The sequence below is a fragment of the Colossoma macropomum genome, unplaced genomic scaffold, assembly GCF_904425465.1.
Source record: "Colossoma macropomum unplaced genomic scaffold, Colossoma_macropomum, whole genome shotgun sequence".
Taxonomy (NCBI): domain Eukaryota; kingdom Metazoa; phylum Chordata; class Actinopteri; order Characiformes; family Serrasalmidae; genus Colossoma; species Colossoma macropomum.
The window spans coordinates 9206638-9225192 of NW_023494806.1; the positions used below are offsets into that span (position 1 = coordinate 9206638).

General features: G+C 38.4%; 1 protein-coding gene across 22 annotated transcripts in view; it reads left to right on the top strand.

Annotated features, from left to right (window-relative positions):
- camk2b1 (calcium/calmodulin-dependent protein kinase (CaM kinase) II beta 1) overlaps positions 1 to 18555 on the top strand; it is a 107955-nt gene that overhangs the window by 77201 nt on the left and 12199 nt on the right. For 5 of the 22 annotated variants that reach the window (XM_036598052.1, XM_036598071.1, XM_036598051.1 and 2 more), the window contains 4 exons: positions 621 to 653; positions 5338 to 5406; positions 12819 to 12863; positions 17337 to 17385. In XM_036598052.1, coding sequence (XP_036453945.1) covers positions 621 to 653; positions 5338 to 5406; positions 12819 to 12863; positions 17337 to 17385 — 196 coding nt within the window. The remainder of the gene's footprint in view (positions 1 to 620; positions 654 to 5337; positions 5407 to 12818; positions 12864 to 17336; positions 17386 to 18555) is intronic. The other 17 variants (XM_036598056.1, XM_036598063.1, XM_036598057.1 and 14 more) reach the window with 6 other exon arrangements.

Genomic DNA, 18555 nt, shown 5'->3' on the forward strand with positions numbered 1-18555 from the left:
GTGCTGTAGTTTCCTGGATTGTGACCTAGTCAAACTCCTCTGTCACAGTGTGAAGTCCCCAGCTCACGTACCAGTCAAACTCTGTCAAACACTGCTGCCATGGCACATAGTCCTCGGGTCATGGCCTAGTCAGACACCCTGCTGTCACAACCAGCAAAGTCCCCGGCTTTCTGCATAGTCAAATTCTGCTGCTGTGGTAAGAAGTGTCCAGACCTGCGGCCTTGTTAAACTCCAGTACCACGGTGAAAAGTGTTCTGGCTTGCGTTCCATTCCATCTCCACCACTGCAGTGCAAAATGTCTCTGCCGATTCTCAGTCGACAATGGAAACGAAAACTCCTGAGCCAGCGGAGCCAGCACATCACAAACATACCACAAACAATACAAACCCCAATGTAAAACATGAGCTAAAATGCACAAAACTTTCTTAGACCGAACCCACACAGATCCTGGATCATTTAGATCGTGCACCTCTAGCTTCCTTTAACCTGAGCCTCAGTAGTGGACGTGTTCCTCAGACATGTTGACTAGGCATCAGCTAGTTTTAGCTGCCATTTACAGCAAGTGTTTTTTTTGGATGATTCACCACTCTCACTCTTTCTCCCTCTCTCCATCCTTCCAGAAGAGGAAGTCAAGCTCCACCGTTCAGTACATGGTGAGATCATCACTCCATTTGTTTTCCTTTATCTTTTATCCTCTTTCGTCTTTCCCTGTTTGTTTCCACAGTGTAGACACAAGCTCAGGTCTTCTGTTACTTTCTAGAGTATTCAGTGGCTGAACAAGTGATGGTACATACACTGTACTGCTCCTTCATGTTTACTACCATAAGCACAGCTGGATTTCCCACTCTTTACTTCTGCATGTATATGATGTAATCCTTTATCTGTGGCGGTCACAGAGCACTTCACTGGCTTTCTAGTACTGCATCTCACTGTTTTCCTATCCTGAAGCAAGAAGGACACACATAGCAGATCTGAAACCCCAGATTCATCCCTTTGCCTTAGTTTCTTAGAGCATTTAAGCTTTGCTTGTTCAGACTGGCTTCATCTCTTAAATGTCTCTGAGGTGGAGCAATTTCACGTATCAGCTGCACTTATATTATTAATGATCTGGTCTCCAAATGATCTTTCAGATTGTGTATGTCTGTGTGTGTGTGTGTGTGTGTGTGTATGTATGTGTGTGTGTGTGTGTGTGTGTGTGTGGGCATTTGCATACATGTATTGTGCAATAGTTTCAGGCCACCTGAGAAAATTATATTTCAAGCTATATATCTGAGCATTAAGCCTTTCTTTGCCTGGAAAACAACACTAACAGAGTAAATATAACTAAACATTAATGTGGAATTCCATGAATTCCGCATAATTATATTGTTAAGATGTAAATAAAGTCATTCAGAGTTTTATGTCTGAGAAACTCTCTGAGAATTGTCAGAATTGTTCACTGTAGTGGTGATAGTGGCACAGTTCCAATTCTTTTGCCTTGATATGTATATGATTTTTTCAGAGCTATGTGGACCCACAAATCTGATCTTTTTAAATCGAATCTGAGCCACTTTCATAGTCCTAGACTGAATACATATCTGCTTAGTGGCCATCCACCCTGAGTGAGAATGGTCAAGTACAGTAATGATTAGCAAAGAGTGGTAGATCAAACTGGGCGCTGACATTGCGTAACGCGAGGATCAGATACCCGTGCAAGTACCTCTAATATGCTAACTCATTTGTGAAGACATCACTCACCTTAACTGGGACAGAAGTAACATGTTACTGCGTTGTCTTTACATCCCTAATAAACAGTGCAAAAGCAATGCATTCATCTTGCTCTAATAAGAGCTCTGGTGAGAGCTCTTCATGGCTTAGGCTTGTTCTGCTCATTAGTTTGTTGTCTATGATGCATGTGGTTCATTTACGTGTTGTTATTGATTAGGATTTGTTCACATTAATGTCCAATTCGAGTTGCTTAACATGAATGCAGACCATCAAGTTAGAACGATCAGATCTGAGCAAAAAATCTGAATTGAGCAGTGAGCATCCAGTGATCACTGGAGGTTTGCACGTAAATGAAATGGCTATATTCATAGACATTATGATCCCTGATCCCTGTCACCATTGTAAATGTGGCAAGTTTCTCTACTGTCAACCGTTTCACATAAATGACAATGTACATCTTAATGATTGAATCATGCAGAAAGTTTGAAAAATTCCTCTGAAATTCCTCGTTAATACAAAAAATTGTGATTTGTTTGTGTTTCATTGTGTTTGCTCAACCATTTCTTACCCTCTCCTCACGCAAGCCCAGTATTTATAGTTACCATCCAGTATCTGACTGGGCTAATTCATACTTCATTAAGTTAAATCTGGTGTGTTGGTAGTGGATATTGACAAATCCATGCAGCGGCTAGAGGTGCATTGAGGAGAAGAGGAACCAACATAACAGTCACTTTTTGGAATTCTTGTTACTAATTAATGTCTATTAGTGTGTTTTAATGATTATTTTAATTTTTTACCATTTTATTTAGCGATTTACAAGCAAAACACACTGGCTGCTAGGGCTGCACCAATATGGCAATTCTGGGATGATGCCATATTTATAAAATGTCGAAATTGAATTAGCATAAAAGAGAAATGTAAGATTTATTTCTCTAGGGTTACAAATGCAGTAACATTAATTTTAGTACAGAAGCCCAGTGTAGCCTAAACATTCTGCGGTTCCCAAGTAAAATAAATACATCATTAATTATCAGTTTGAAATATCAGTTAAATCTAAACATCTGTCGTGTGCTAATCATTTTCTGCCAAGCAGTTACTTGCCGATATTACTGATATCATCAGACGTAACTACTTACTGCCCAGATAAATCCTTTTAAACAATGGCTCAAGACTTTTGATGTATGTATGTTCATATGTACTAAAGTGTGGGTGTACATTGGTGAACGAATGTATATTTCTATGTAATGTATGTTGTATGTAATGAGGTGCGTCTAGCTGCGTTAGTGTCCATGTGTTAGCTTCATGTCTAACGTAGTACGCTGGGGTGTTGGTGTAGTGAATGAGGTGTTCCCGTGCTTGGTGTCTCCCAGCTTTCCAGTCGTGTTTGTGCGAGCTCTTTGGGTCATTCTTCCTTCTCTGTCCATTCTTGCTGCTTTTATTGTTTTCTTGGGTCTCTGCCCCAATGATCCTCTCAGCTGTGGAAAGACAGAAAGCTGGTTTCTGCAAAGCTGCTGTGCTCACTCGTTAGCGCTTTAGGGCCGACAGAACACCAAATAAGCCAGTTCATTTGTGGTGTCACTCGTCTCTGTCCGTTTCTGTACGTCTTGTGAATGTGGACTGTGCTACAGCCATTTAATCATGTCGCTGTCTCCTCAGCATCCTCAGCCTCTTTCTTCCTGCCTAATGATGACTTGCTTAATTTGAATGAAAACACCAGGACCTATGAGGGAATGAGGATCGTTAGCTGCAAATGGCCCAATGTCTGTGTGACCAGTGCAAGTCAGCCATGTTTTCAGCATTAGAATATGATTCATTATCACTTATTATGTGTAATTGCCATAATGGAACAGATTTATGAAGCGTAATTGGCTTGAGAAGCGTTATAATGGACAACTGGTTTGTTTTTGCTGACCTCCTTTTCCCTCATGGAAGAACATTTTATTCATTTTCACATTATTCTGTAATTCTGTGACTTTTCCTTTTATTTCCTACAGAGGCACAGTTACTCTATAATAAAGCAGTAAGCCACGAGAGGTCATTCATTACAGTAATGAAAGGGTGTTGTTTGACCTGTCATGATGACAAATACAGGGATATATCAGTGTTCAATAAGTATGTTTATTTTTTAATAATCGCAATAGACATTAATTGTGCCAAGCAACACTATGCTATGGTTTCCAAGCAACAAAGCAGTTAAAGAACACAGCAGCTTTGACCAAAGTGGACCACATTCATGTTTTTAATGGCACTATTATGTACACCATCCAAACTGTAAAATGTAATTCCACTTGCAATTTCTAGAGAACACCATAGATCTTTACATCTTTTTACATCTGTTATTTACATTACTGAGCAATGACCAGATGAACATTAGCTAAGTGGCCATCACTGACTGGTAACTGCAGGTCACTGCAGTCATGGACCAAAAATGAAATGTGTAGCCTGTTTAGGGTTGGGACTTTTTTCCCCAATCCTCACGCCTGCATGTCATGCACATATCTATGACTGCAGGGTTCCTGCACATTTTTAAGAAGTCATATAAAATAAATTTTAAAAATCTAAGTTAATAAAATGTTTAAAAATCTCTTTTTTGTTGGAGGTATCATCTAAACATAATGCCTAAAGTCTTAGTCGAAAAAGAGCTGAGACTGCTATGTCGTATATATATATATATATATATATATATATATATATATATATATAATATATATATATATATATATATTTTGTTTTTTTTTGAACACATCCTCTTTAGAGAACACTTAAATATCATATTTTTCTGCTAAATTTATTGCACAATTTCTATTTATTTGCGAGTTTAATGTATTGAAAAACATCAAATATGAAATGTGCCGTAATTTTAATGCAGTTGATTTTTTTCCTCAATACACTGAATTTAGCAAATAAATAGTAATTGTGCATAAGTGTGTTCTCTGTGGAGACATTAACTAATTTTCACTTTGAAAATCATCTAAACATCATTTCACCAGGTTTGGCCAACCTTTTGCATATTACTGTATATCAGTGTTTGATTTTCAGGCTGTTTGAATAAAACATTGAACAATAAGACATTGATACATGCCATGTTATTGTATGGTGGTAATGGTATTATGTTCCCTTTGTTAATGTCTTAGTTATTAAAAAGTGTTGAATTTGGTGTTAAAAAGTTGTGCAGAGCCCTGTACTATGAATAAGAAGCCAACTTCAGTCTCGCTCAGGCACCTAGTGCTGGTTGGTTTGCGGTCTTGTGACTACTACGCAGGTTGATGATGTGAAAGTGTCTGAATTCGTTTACTGAGTCATGCGTTAAGTAACTAAATAGTTCACCTCCATGTAGCGCAATAGTAACAAGGGAATAGGGATCCATTTCGGTCACAGCCAAAGTCTTGGTGCATTAATCCTTAATTCAACCGTGTGTATGTGGTTACACATGTATTTATATTTTACAGTAGCGTGAAAACAGGCTCAGCCATTCGGATATAATGACCAGAGCTATGCATTATATTGTGTTTGCGGGTCTGAGTGGGACTGAACATTTGTGTGTGTGAAATGCATGCTGATCTTTTCTTCCATCACTTTTAACCTTCTTCCTCTTTAACCCTGTATGTGTTGTGTTGTTTCCCTGCACAGCCCCAGACCAACAGCACCAAAAACAGCATAGTCACGAGCCCCAAAGGAAACCTCCCCTCTCCTGCACTGGTATTTACCTCTCTAATCCCTCCTTCCTCTGTCACTCTGTTCCTTTACCTCTCCTCTCGCTCTCTTTTTCTTTCCTGTCTGTGTCTGGACCCCTCAGTCCGATAGCATGGCTGTGTGTGCGTTGGTTCCTTTGCTCTGTCGGCTCGTCAAGGCCGCAGAGCGTGTGATGTTTCAGCAAGTAAGCTGCACTCACCTTTACTTCCAGTTTTAAAAGTGAATTGTGCAAAATCTTACATGGTTTGTTGTAATCAAGCCACCTTATTGGTTATTTTAATTATGCACTTACAGTGAAAAATCAGATTTACACAGTGCACCCTTTACTCTAAACGTAGTTGATCTTCCAAACGTAATTTGCTTCTTTTGTTTTGTCCTGGAGATGTGAGACTAATGTAGCTAACAAGTTAGCATCATTTAAATTGCGTGGCTAATAGGAGTCTCAAGCAGAGAGTATCAGAAATCAAATTAGAATTTTCCAGTGAATTTTAAATACATTATATTTCCAAAAAATTAATAAATAAATAACTGCAGTAAAGGCCAGATTTCCAAGCCAGTGTTTTGTCTCTTACATTCACCAGGAGGCGCTCAGCATAAATTATTAAGTGACCCAAAAAGCACACTTTGTTTGAACTAGTAATTCTGAGCCTGGGGGTCACGACTCACCAGATGGACGGCAAAAGAGGCATATAGGCCTGTTCTGACATCTTTAAGAAGGATTATTTTATAAAATCCCCCCACCAGTGATATCCCTCTCTCATTATAAGCTAAACAGAGGCTGTGCTGTAAGAACATGGAAGGTGACACTAGTGAAAGTGTGTAACTGGCACAGTCACAGCTTGGTCTCAAAGCTTCACTGCATGAAAATATTAGGTGATTATTAGTTTACTATGCTACAAAGCATCCACATTCAGAGCATGGGCTAGTCAAAAAAGTCTGCCATCTGATGCAGATAACTAAATAACAGATAACTAGATAACTATAAAGTTACTGCACATGATTTTTAGTATATAAATCCCCATACATTTTTATTTAAAAAACAAAATAAACTGTTGTTTTATATGTTTATGGTCAACAGTGGCATATTCTTCCCTCTGTTTGGTAGGCGTCGTTTATGATGTTAATAACTAAATGATGAGAAACACACTAGAAGCTGCAGCAGAGGGAGCTGTAAAAATTTTAATGAGTGTTTTCTGCATTTTTCCTTTGAATTTGACAAATATTCCACAGTAAAATTTAATAACAGTCCTATAGCTTTCACACAAAACACTAAGTCTGCTGGCCCATGTCTTTTTGACATGTAACCATCAAATAGATTTTTATGTTTTGTGCATCAATCCAGAAGCTTACAAAGAAGAATCACGAGGCATCCAATAATTGTTTTTTTCCACCCGTAATGGCTAACCCATCATTATGGAATCAGCAGTGTTAAACAGCCCATATCCTACATTTTACTTGCGTTTAATTTTTTACCCTTGGGGTCCACTTAGAACATCGGTGTAGTTTTATGTACTGTAAATAGTCATAATTCATTTTTACATGACCTTTTTCCCAACCTCTTTTTATCTCTTAGAATTAAACAGGCTATTTTGTTACTGGGCCTTTAAGACTGATATATGTAAATGATCTCTGTTCTGATTGGCTGCCCTGTATAGTGTCTCATGCAGTAAGCAGTCCAAGATATAACATTTCTTACAATGTAAACAAGAGTGGACGGAGCTAAATCGCTGTAGGCTGAATAGGTAGATAAATGTAAAAGTTGACTTTCATGACAGAAACAGTGAATCTAAAACAGGCTGTTTTTGCAGCTTATTTTCTGTACGGACTGAGAAGTGAATGGTATGTTTTAAAACTTCAGCAGTGTTTATATACTATATCAGTTTTGCATGAAAGAGGCCCTTTAAGTTATCTCAAACAGACAAACATGCAGACAAAATTAAGGCTTCACGGTGGCTGCTTTATTCTATTGTTTATAGCTTTGCAATGTGCTTTTGTACTTTGGTTCATTTTTCTAGACAGCTGTGTGATACAATATCAAGAACCACATAAAGTGTATTTGAGTTTGCTAAACAACATGACATGGTTTGAGACAAGTGTGGTGATTAATGTATATAGTTTGCACAGTGCTAACAGGTGGTATATAAGCTTTTATTACTTGTTAGCTATATTAGCCTCATATCGCCAGTGCAGACCTAAAGACTTCGCAAAGCATGTCTTGCTCAGCTACATTTGGGGTAAGCAGAAAATTGTGTTAATTTGATTATTTTATGAGAGAAATGATGAAAATCTCGCTTTAACTGATAGCAGCATACTACCTACTGTAGTTTTACAAAACAGATAATGATTTGAAACAAAATCCAAACATATGTGCCATTCTTTTCGGTGGAGACCTTTAGCTGTACGCTTTCATTACGATGGCACTGCTGCTCTTTCCCTCATTCCCACGTGGGCTGATATTTACTGCCTGGAGCGAAAGCAAATGCAACATTTTGTATTCCCTTGCTGTTATCTTGACATATTAGCTGTTAAATAGTTAAGCGATTTTAAATTCAGCAGAACAACATAAACAATAAATACAGATTGATATTATGAACATATTTATATGTAAGAGTTGATCTTGCAGTGGTCTCTCAGGGTTCAGTTGGGTTTGTTCAGTGCTGGAGTGGTGTTTGTGGTAATGGTTGTGTAATTGCGTGGTGATTGCCTGGATTAATGGAGTGAAATGTTTGAGGGTGAACTCTGAGCACACGCACACTTGTTAAGGGTTTGAAGACAGATTTGGAGTTCTCAGAGAGTGAACTCTGCTTGGAAAAATGACTGGCACTCCAACGTATACAGCCACCACAACACGTGGCGCAATATATCAGCATATTTTTAGGATCCCTCATAGTTGCCCTTTAATGCTCTGTGCATGTGTGTGTGTGTGTTTCTCCGCCTGCTCGATGGTGCAGATATAGTCACCCAGGCTTGACGGGAAAGAGAAGGTGATTATGGTCACTAAGGAATCTCATCTTAGTACTTTGTTTCCTCTGGCTTCATCTGTAGCCTCATTGTTGGTTATTGCTGCCTCATTCTGTAAATCATCTGATTGATGTTTTGCTCAGTCAAGCCAATAATATGTAGTAATGCCAAAATAAATAGTTCAAGCACAGTGTAGAAAGAGGCTAAGACATACACATGGGGTTAGCGGAAATAAAATGACTCTCCATTGTTTTTCCAGTCTAATCTGTTTCTGCTGCATCTGAATAATGCAATCAAATAGAAAAGCAGAGTTCATAAACAGGTTTTAGGTTGGTTTGACAAAACCAGCCAATAACACTTCAAAAGTAAAGCAGATGCACAACATTCTTGATTGTTTACCATAACTTAATTGAGTTCATATAATAATTCCAGATAGTTGCTATGGTGTTACTGTGACAGGGGTCGGCAACCCAAATATTAAGAAGAGCCATTTTATCCTTTCAATAAAAATCAATCCGCCTTTGGAGCCACAACATTTTATGTCTCAGTATGTGCCTATGTCCTAGCACAGACTAAAAAAATATATATATAAACAAAAACGCAGACTTACTTTGCTCTGCTTTAAATTTGAGCTCAGCTATAGCTGCTTTTCTCACATCTCCAACAGGAAACTTTTCCTCAAAAGTAGAATATTTTCTTGTAAAATGTCTCTCAACTTTTGGCTTTTTACGAGGCTGTCATTTTCTCATTCGCCAGCTTCATTTTTTGCATTTTCCCGTTCCACCTTAAATGGTGCCTGAGGCGCCAGAATGTTACTGCTGCACCATTTAAGGTGGAACAGAAAAATTCAAACAAGAAGCTGGCGAAAGAGAAGCTAACTTCAGCTTTGCGACTTTTTAGTGTTTGACAGTTTCTTGTTGCAGGTCAAACGTATCAGGAGACACAAATAAGTCCATTTGTCTCCAAATTATCGATGTTCATTTAAAATTTATCTCGTTGCCTTTTCTTTAGCTACTAGCCAGGTGAGAATGTTGTCTGCATTGCTGTGACCAGCAGTCTGCGCACTAACCTTCAGGGTTAAAGGGTAAATTAGCAGCTATATATTAACTCCAGCGTCTAAGACCATTTATTGTTAAAATTGTGTTAGAACGATCAGCAGAGCTTTATTTTACTGCAGAGGAGGATTGCTATGGTATTCGAGCTTGTTGTCATGATGTTGCTTGGTAGTTGTTAGGTGATTGCTAGGCTGTTGCTGTGGGATCGCAGGTGGTTGTTAAGGTGTTGTTTACGGCTGGACCCGAATATTCGGATATTCGTTCGTTGGGTAGGTATTCGGTCTTTAGTTTGGGGATTTGGATTTTCATGTTTTTAGGGAGTATAAGCTATCAATAAAGGCGAACTGCAAAATATTGTAACATTCAGGTTTCTGGGACGACTCGAGGTTATGATCCTTAATGCAACTTTATTATTAATTTACTGAAAACAGTGCCAAACATGGCAAGAAGAAACAGAGCCTCTCCAGCGTTAACAGCTAAAAACACAGCCCTCTGCTCTATTCGGGCTCTTCAACATAAAAGTCCTTATATGAAGCTGCACATTGGTAATGTATTCATCTAATAATAGCCTTAATACACGTTAAAATATTAATAATAAAATAACAATACTTGAAGACCTGCAGAATATCAGCATCATATTGAATCATTTTACACATTTATCTGCATTAACGTTGGTTTTATATTATTGAAAATGGTGATTTCAAACTTTTTAACAGTGGAGTATTGCAGCGGCAGCTACACATGCAAGCACCTAAACATGTTATTTGCATAATTTGCAGCACTGTGAGTCACAGCGTTGTTACCCTACTGAGATAACGGCTATGATCAGATACAAGGAAGCAAGAGAACTAGTTGTTATGCTAAATGAACAGTGTATTGATAAGGGCAGGCTGATGAGAAAAGAGAGAAGTAGCTTGGTGCAGACAGATGGCTGAATTACTGATCTGCAAATAAACAAATAGAGCTTCCTCAAATTACATCTCATTGTTTTTGAGCCTGGAGAACTAGAGCTTGCCCTGACAGTGTCTGTTCTGGAGTTTAATACAGACGTTGATGAGAACAGCAGAAGCATGCTGCTGGAATGGGAGGGCAAGGGGTCAAAGCTACTGGCTGCTAGGGGGTTTCGGAAAGATATAGGATACGACCACTGCTCCTATGCTGCCTAGCAACCATTGACTTGTAAGGACGTGTCGTCATTTTGTAGTTCGCCATTAGCGTCCAGACAAGCTCTGGGTCTGAGCTGTTTTTGGCTGCGGGAAAAATGAGTGACATTTTTTAAAAAATCACCAATGAGTTAAACCAATGAGTTCCAAAGCTGATACATTTATCCTACATACATTTACTCTCTCATTTTAAATTATGAGGTCATTAAGTAGTTAAAAATCTGAATATTGCTATGTATATATTACAAGCAACCTAACAGTTCGGCGTATTTAATTGGCATCACATGACTAGCCGTCTCACCAAAATGACCTGTGCAAACCAACAAGCTTTGTCAAGTGTGGTAGTAAGGTGATTTTGGAAATACTACTAAAATTATGTACAGTTACAGTATTAGATATGACTATAGATAGATATGTGGTTTTGTTCCAACAGCAGCGATATATATGATGATGATGATGATGATGATTATATATATATATATATATATATATATATCTCATCATCATCATCATCATCATATATATCGCTGCTGTATATATATATATATATATATATATATATATATATATATATACCTCTATTACTATGTTGTGCTAGAATGCTAACTCATTATGCTCGGACGCTACTAGACAAGCACCATCTTCTACTGAACAAGTTTTTCCTGGAGTGAACATAAAGTGCTACATAAAATGGAAGAAAAGATTTTTATACTTTAGTTATAGTATTAGACTTGCCTTAGCTTTAACTTGCCTGGTAGGAAATTGTTTCGACTACTTAATTACATAATTTAGAGGATACTGTGACACTGAAAGGTAAAAGTACATAGGACAAAACTCTTGGCTTTGGTGAAATTTTGTTTACTACAGGGTACAATAAGGTGTTTTCAAAAACGCTGTTTCTTTTTCCAATCAACAAAAACAGTGCAGGTTCAGAATCCTTATTTGAGCATATCACCGACTACAAATTGACACACAACCTCAGAGATCTACTGGGACAGCGACTCCTGATCAAGCTGCCATCATCTATTCCAGAACATTATTTTGCAATTGTTTTGCAGTTCATAATAATCAGAGGTGTCCAGTATTTATAAAATCTCTTCACAAATCCCTGTAGTAATTTCTTGTGGATTGTGGAGCTGATAAAGTGTTTGTCAGTATTGTTTTTCTTAGCGAGCAACATCCCCGCCCCCAACTTTCTCAGCCCCTCCCGCCCTCAGGTATCCCCTCATCGTAGCCTGTCAGTTGCCCATGGTGACAGTTGTCATAGCAATCACAACATCATAATGCATGCGGCAGCTAATTACTGATTGGTCGCTGGAGAAATGTCACTTCCTGGGGGTGAGAATGGGGAGAACAGTAGGGGGTGATGATTTCTGAAGAACATCTAGCTGACACAGACCTGCAGAGAAAACATGCATGAACAGAACAGATCCAGATCAGATCAGTTCTCCAACCTAGCATGAATTTGAGTTTTCATACTAGCAAAGCCGTTTCTGAACATTTGGGGGCCCTAAGCAATCTCTGACCCCCACCCCTCTGACCCCCACCTCCCACCCCAAACATATTATTTTGTTTGGAAGAAAAATACTTATAGTGCTATCAAGTCGGTTCTCTTGGTGACCATATGGATGGTGTTTCTCCAGAATGTCATGGTTTCTGTCAGGCTGCTAATGGATTGTTCATGATTCCTCTGATTATCTCCATCCATCATCTTGCTTATAAACTATTAAACTGTATGTAAATGTAAATAAATAATAAATAAGATTAAATAAATGAATACTACATACTCATGGGGTGGGGGGGCTTACTGATGGCACTGGGGCCTTGAGAGATTGCTTATACCACTGCACACTACCTTTCCTTTCTTCTTTTTTAAATGATTAGAAAGACTTGTGTTTGGCAGTTTGCTGTAAAAGGGTTACAGCAGTCTTGAATACAGGAGAGATGAGCAGCAGGTCTTTGTTAGCATGTTAATCGCTGTTGTGGCATCTCTAGTGTCTTCATTATTGTGTGTTTTGTTTAGTCTTTATTTGTTTATTTATTTATTTATTTTTGGGTGGGTTGGCAATCTTCGACACCCATCCACCCCCGCAACATCTTTCTTTTGCAGCTGCGCCTCTCTCTCTCTCTCTCTCTCTTATCCTCCCTCCTTTCTCTTTCACACACACACATTTCATTTTATTCTTTCTTTCGTGTTATCTTTTCCATCCCATCTTCCTCTCCTCCTCTGTTGCTATAGGAAGCTCAGAGCACTGTTATCCATAATCCAATGGATGGGATTAAGGTACACCCCACCCCACACACACATGCACTCTTCCCTCAAAACCCCCTCTTCCGTCTCTTTCCTTCTGTTTGATCTGCATCCCCATAATGCATCTGATTGAATGTGACCATAGACTGTGGTGTGTTTTGTGTGTTTTCTGACATGGTTTGTTTGGATCTGCTGCTCAGGTTAGCATGAATTTGAATTAACATACAAGCATAAGCTATTAGCATTAATAGTGCAGCTCAAATATCATTTTACAAGATTAAATAGATCTTTTACAAAGATTTTTATGAGGTAGAAGGTGATGGTTATCAAGCAAACATGAATTTTGAGTTCATATTAGCATAATAATTCTCCTCACGCCTGTTTTTGTTGTTGTTGTTTTACATTTTTCTTTTGGAAAGATTTGGCCTAGAAGGTTTAGGAAGTAGGAAATTATACTGTTCAAGCTAGCTTGAATTTGGGTTATCTTACTAGGTTGACATATTAGCATAACACCCCGCATATGCTATTTTTATGTTTTTTTTCTAATAAATGGCTCTGCAGTAAATATTTGTCCTAAGATGTTTGCTGTACTAGCTGATTATATTTGTGTAACAATATTCTATGAGTTCTCTGTTTTTGTCCCATTTTAATGCTCTTTGGGAAAGATGTGTTGTGTAAAAACGCTACTAGTCAAGCTAGTGTGAATTTGAGTTAACCTGCAGTTAACATACAGCACTGTATTTATTTCATTTTCAGTCACCATGGCCATTAAGTACATTATGCCCTTTTCGGGAGATATTTCTGTGCTTATATTTCAGATAAACAGCACTCATCTTTGAGAGAGAAGAGAAAATTAAGCTCCATTCTTCATTCAGATCTGAAAACATCCACAGGTGTTTCTGTCCATACCTCCACTGTGAGAAGACAACTCAGTACTATAGGTCTGAAAGGATGTGTAGCTGTCAAGAAGCCTTTACTGAGAAAAGAAAAGAGACAAAAAATAACAAAATTTGCAGATGAAACAGAAGCTACTGCTATTGTCGAGCAGTGGACTGACCACCCCAGAGTCCAGACCACAACTGAACTTGTTTAAGATTACTTGGATCGTGAGAAGCAGAAAGTGCAACCAACTTCTACGACTGAACTTTGGAATTGTGGAAAAGAATGGAAGCTGTAATAAAGGCAAAGTATAGACACATAAATATTAAATAAATGAAATTATATTTAGTTGTTAAGGTGTGTCGTTTTCTGTTAAATATGTTTTCTGCCCCCACAAAACATGAGCAACTTGTATTTAATGGCCTCAATGTTGACTGAAAATGAATTAAAAATAAGGGGGTGGTCTCTGACTTTTGAACAGTACTGTACATATAAGATCTTAGCATAACACTCCTCTTTATTTTCTTCCATATTAAATGGCTCTAGGAAAGCCTTAGCAGGCCTGCTGTAAATGATGTTTATCAGAGTATTGTTCACCTAAAACAACTGAATGGTGCTTCGGTAGCTGGAACACTCGTCTGCTTAGTGTCCATAAGCATGTGTGTTTGTGAGATAAGAAGATGAGAGGCTCTTGAGCGATCCTTTGAATGGAGTGTGTAAGGCTGTGTTCAGAAGGGGTATGACATATCAGGCTGAGAAGCAACAGTTGGCTGAAATGACTATCAGCATTACTGCATGGCATCTTGTTGCTGTGTGTCTGTATTCTGATTCTGAGTGCACTGTGTGAAGTGGTGCCACCTTGTGGTAATGTTTGGAAACACAGCATATCAAAGCTCTCCGATGAGGCTGCATTGCGTCCCTTACATAGGAGATTAGTTGTGGGCAAATTAATTTTGTTAACCGCTTTCTCTGTCCTGATGAACTACAGAAGCAACAGATTGCTTTGTTGTCGGAACGCAACTGTTGAATGTAGAACAGCATCCAGAAACATTGACGTCAGAAACAAACGTCAGACGTCACGAGCGTGAAAGTGTTTGGTTAAAGCCTAGAATGTAATTGGTAAGAGGGAACATCAGGTCAGGCCGGCATACACAAATCTAGTCCAGGAACCCTATTTAAAGAATACAAATGCAAATGCATTTTTTTCACGGAATATTTTCACATAATATTTTTAATATTGTTCTTAATATAATTTCTTTGAAGGCTTACTAGTTTATCTCTTACAGTAAAATAGATCTTTCGAACAAAATGTAGATCAGTCTTTTCATCTGTTTTAAGTAGCACTCTAGGAAAGATGTATTGCTTGTCGGGCATAATGTATTTGCATAATGACCCTCAAATGCTATTTCTGTCCTCTTTTTTCTGTTTTAAATATTTATTTTTGGAATTTTGTGTTAGGAGGTAGAAGGTGCTGCTTCTCCCTGTGGCAAGAACTTGAATTGATGTACTAGAATAAAATATTAGTATAATACTACAACGTAATTCACTTTTTCTGTGCTGTCTTTCATTTTAAGCAGCACTCTAGGAAAGATTTATTTAGTAGAGGAGGCTGTTTATAAGCTAGTATGAATTTGAGGTAGCATAATAACATATTAGCGAAATAATAAAACCCTCAGTTTCTGTTTTTTTTTTCTTTGGTAGTTTACGTTTTAACAGTAAGAAACAGAGGCTGATGGACTGATGTAGTTATATGCATTTTACATTATACATGGTTTGTATTGTTTAGTCCCTTTTATTGTTTGGCATTTTTTGAAAACTCAGATTGCTTGATTAATTATCAAATTTGTTAGATATAGTAGAATATTCCATTACTAAAATAGTCGATAGTGGCAACCATAATTTCTTTAATGTCAGATGTGTGTCTGTTAATGTATTAGTCTGCCACATCTTGTAAACATAATAAAGAGAGGTACGATGTGGATGTACGGCTAAAAGAACAAAGGCGCCTAATAATACCGTCCCACATACTGACAGCCTAGCTGGCCTATTTACAGCAGCTTCTGGTGTCCTTGGTGATGGCCATGGCTCGGCCATGACAGGTGCTCCGTTCCGTTTCTCAGGTGACCTCCCCCCCTCCTCCTTGCTCTCATGACATCATTCTGTCGTTCTCTCTCTCTCTCCCTCTCTCTCTTTCTCTCTCTCTCTCACTCTTTCTTTCTCTTTCCATCTCTCCTCATATGCTTCTCTGCTCAAGAGGGTTGAAATGAGGGCAAGAAGGAGTTTGAGCTGTTCTCTTTTCTCTGTCCTTTCAGACCCCATTTAATTTATCTGCTAGACAAGTATATCCATCATAAACTCCATACAAAGTAATCTGCTGGAACAGTCAGCCAGTAACCCTGTACACTCTTGCCATTTAAATATATCCCATATCTGGATGTTGCCTGTATACACTTTAAAAGATGAGTACAACTGCATTTGCGATTGGAATGTGTTTGGATTCTAAGGTAATGAGGCACTAGACTGAATCAGGCTAACAGGCTCTTCTAGTAATATTATGTCAAGCTTTACTGAAGGATTCGCTGTAAAACATTCAAAGTGAAGATGGCGCTGCTTGAATGTCTGTTACAAGCTTCACATATCCATATTTAAGTAGAGCTGGCTTAAGTAGCAAAGGTAAATGTACACCATCATTAACTTGACACTAACATAGCATTGAAATCCCATAGAATCACTTGCAGAACTTAGCAGTTTCACACATTTAACCTCTTTTTTGTTTTGCTGTTTGCTTCAGATATTGCCACCAAGCAAGTGTGCATTACTCAGCATCTTTCCCTTTAACACTGGAACACAATACACATAAAAGGAGGGACACAGATGTATATCCAGATGCAGGAACTTGAATAAGGCAATTATAAGCAAGGTGTCTTCATTTAGTGATGATTCGATTACCACCATTCAATTTCCATGATTGGAAGTTAGTGTGAAGTATAAACAAGGCTAATGTTGCATCATACAGCAGTAAGTGGCCAGAGGTGTTTTGAATGATGATGCATTGCAGAAACAAATATCTTCACCCACTCACTAATGCCAGAGACCAAAATGCATATTTAAAGCTGAGGAATGTAGGTATACATTTTGCTTTGCTGTAAAGATGCGTTCTAGCAAATGATGCTTTGCATACTTATTCAGGTTTATGTCATTCTAACTGGAAGTGTCTTGATTAGTGTACCTTGTTTGTAACTTTATATAAGAGAACATGAAAAAAGTGTTGAGAAATAAAAGTTGTTTCAGTCGATGACTCACGGAGCTGTGGAGTATGAAATGTGTTTGTTTGTGTATATACATGTGTTTGTGTGTGTATATATAACAAGCATGTTGCAGCTGTTCTAATGAGGTTTGCCATGCATTGGTGAACAGTTAATTGTATGTGATCTCTGTGGTTTTGCTATTAAAATGTTCATTTGGATACACTTGTGTATGTGTGTGTGTGTGTGTGTGTGTGTATGTATGTGTGTGTGTATGTGTGTGTGTGTGTGTCTGCGTGGGGTGTTCGTACCGCCACTCAGTGTTCTGAAATTAACACCTGAGGTCATTTTTAACAGTTATCTTGTCTTGTTCCTGCCCCAGGAGTCATCCGACAGCAGTAATGCCACAGTGGAAGATGAAGACATGAAAGGTGAGAGGTGGCGGGAGTTTGGAGATAAATCTGACTGAAATGGCGCAACAACGTTGCCTGCATTGCACTTTAGAGGTCCAAGTGTTAGGAGCCTGCTATCCTGAAGTTCTGTCAACACTCTTAAAAATAATGGTTCCTGAATGGTTCTTGGCTTGAATGTGGCTTGAATGAAGCTTCACATTATGTGGAGGTTTTTTAAGCTTCAGAAAGGTTTACAAAAAATGTCACTTTGTTCTTTAGAGTAGTGGTTCTCAGATGGCTTTCAGGAACATCCACATAGTGCATTTTTGCTCTATTCCTATGTGTTGGGAGATGGGATAGAGCAAAATTGTGGATTGTCTGGGGGTCCCTAAGGACCAGTTTTAGAACCACTGCTTTAGGGACCAAAAAGTGGTTCTTCAGTGGCATCACTCTAAAGAATCCTGTTTGGTACCTTAATTTTTAAGTACCAGTAAGTTCAGAGAGCTTATGTCATGCAGATGGCTGTTTTAACAATTTATTGCTATTCAAATATCATTATTTTTAAATTGCATAATAATTAAACAGGTTCACGAGAAAATATATTGTCACGAATAAAGAAAGAACCAACCAAGATTCTACATTGTATGCTCAAACAAAATCTGTCAAATAACTACAAGTTCATAGATGGTTGATTTGTTTTTTATTTGAATAACTAATAACTAAACAAATACTGTTTAAGAATTGACCCTGTCATCAGGGATCACAAGTTTGATCCCAAACAGTGGCCAGTAACCCAAGAGAGCATTATTGGCCCCACTCTCTCTGGGTGGGTAAGATGGTCCTCCCTCTTGATGCTAGTTAGCAAAGGCGTCTGTTACCTGACGTAACAGAATTAGCGGTTAGCGTTCTCCACCAAGCGTGTTGAGTTGTCCTGTGACATTACGTTACCAGCAGTTTGAAAAGATCTGGTGGTGCTTCATGTGTTTTGAAGGAAGCATGTGCTTGGAAGCATCAGTGTGATTGGAGAGTTCTAACTTGTGCATGGGAGTTGGCCACAACAAAACTGAGGAAAATAAAAGAAATCCCTATTTTTCAGCTTTCTCCAGGACTCTTCAGTGCCAGCGTGAATGACTGGTGCTGGGACTAAATAAAGCCTTAAGCTGAAGCCTCTGCAGCTTACTGTACACTTCACTGTAGCTAAAGGACTAT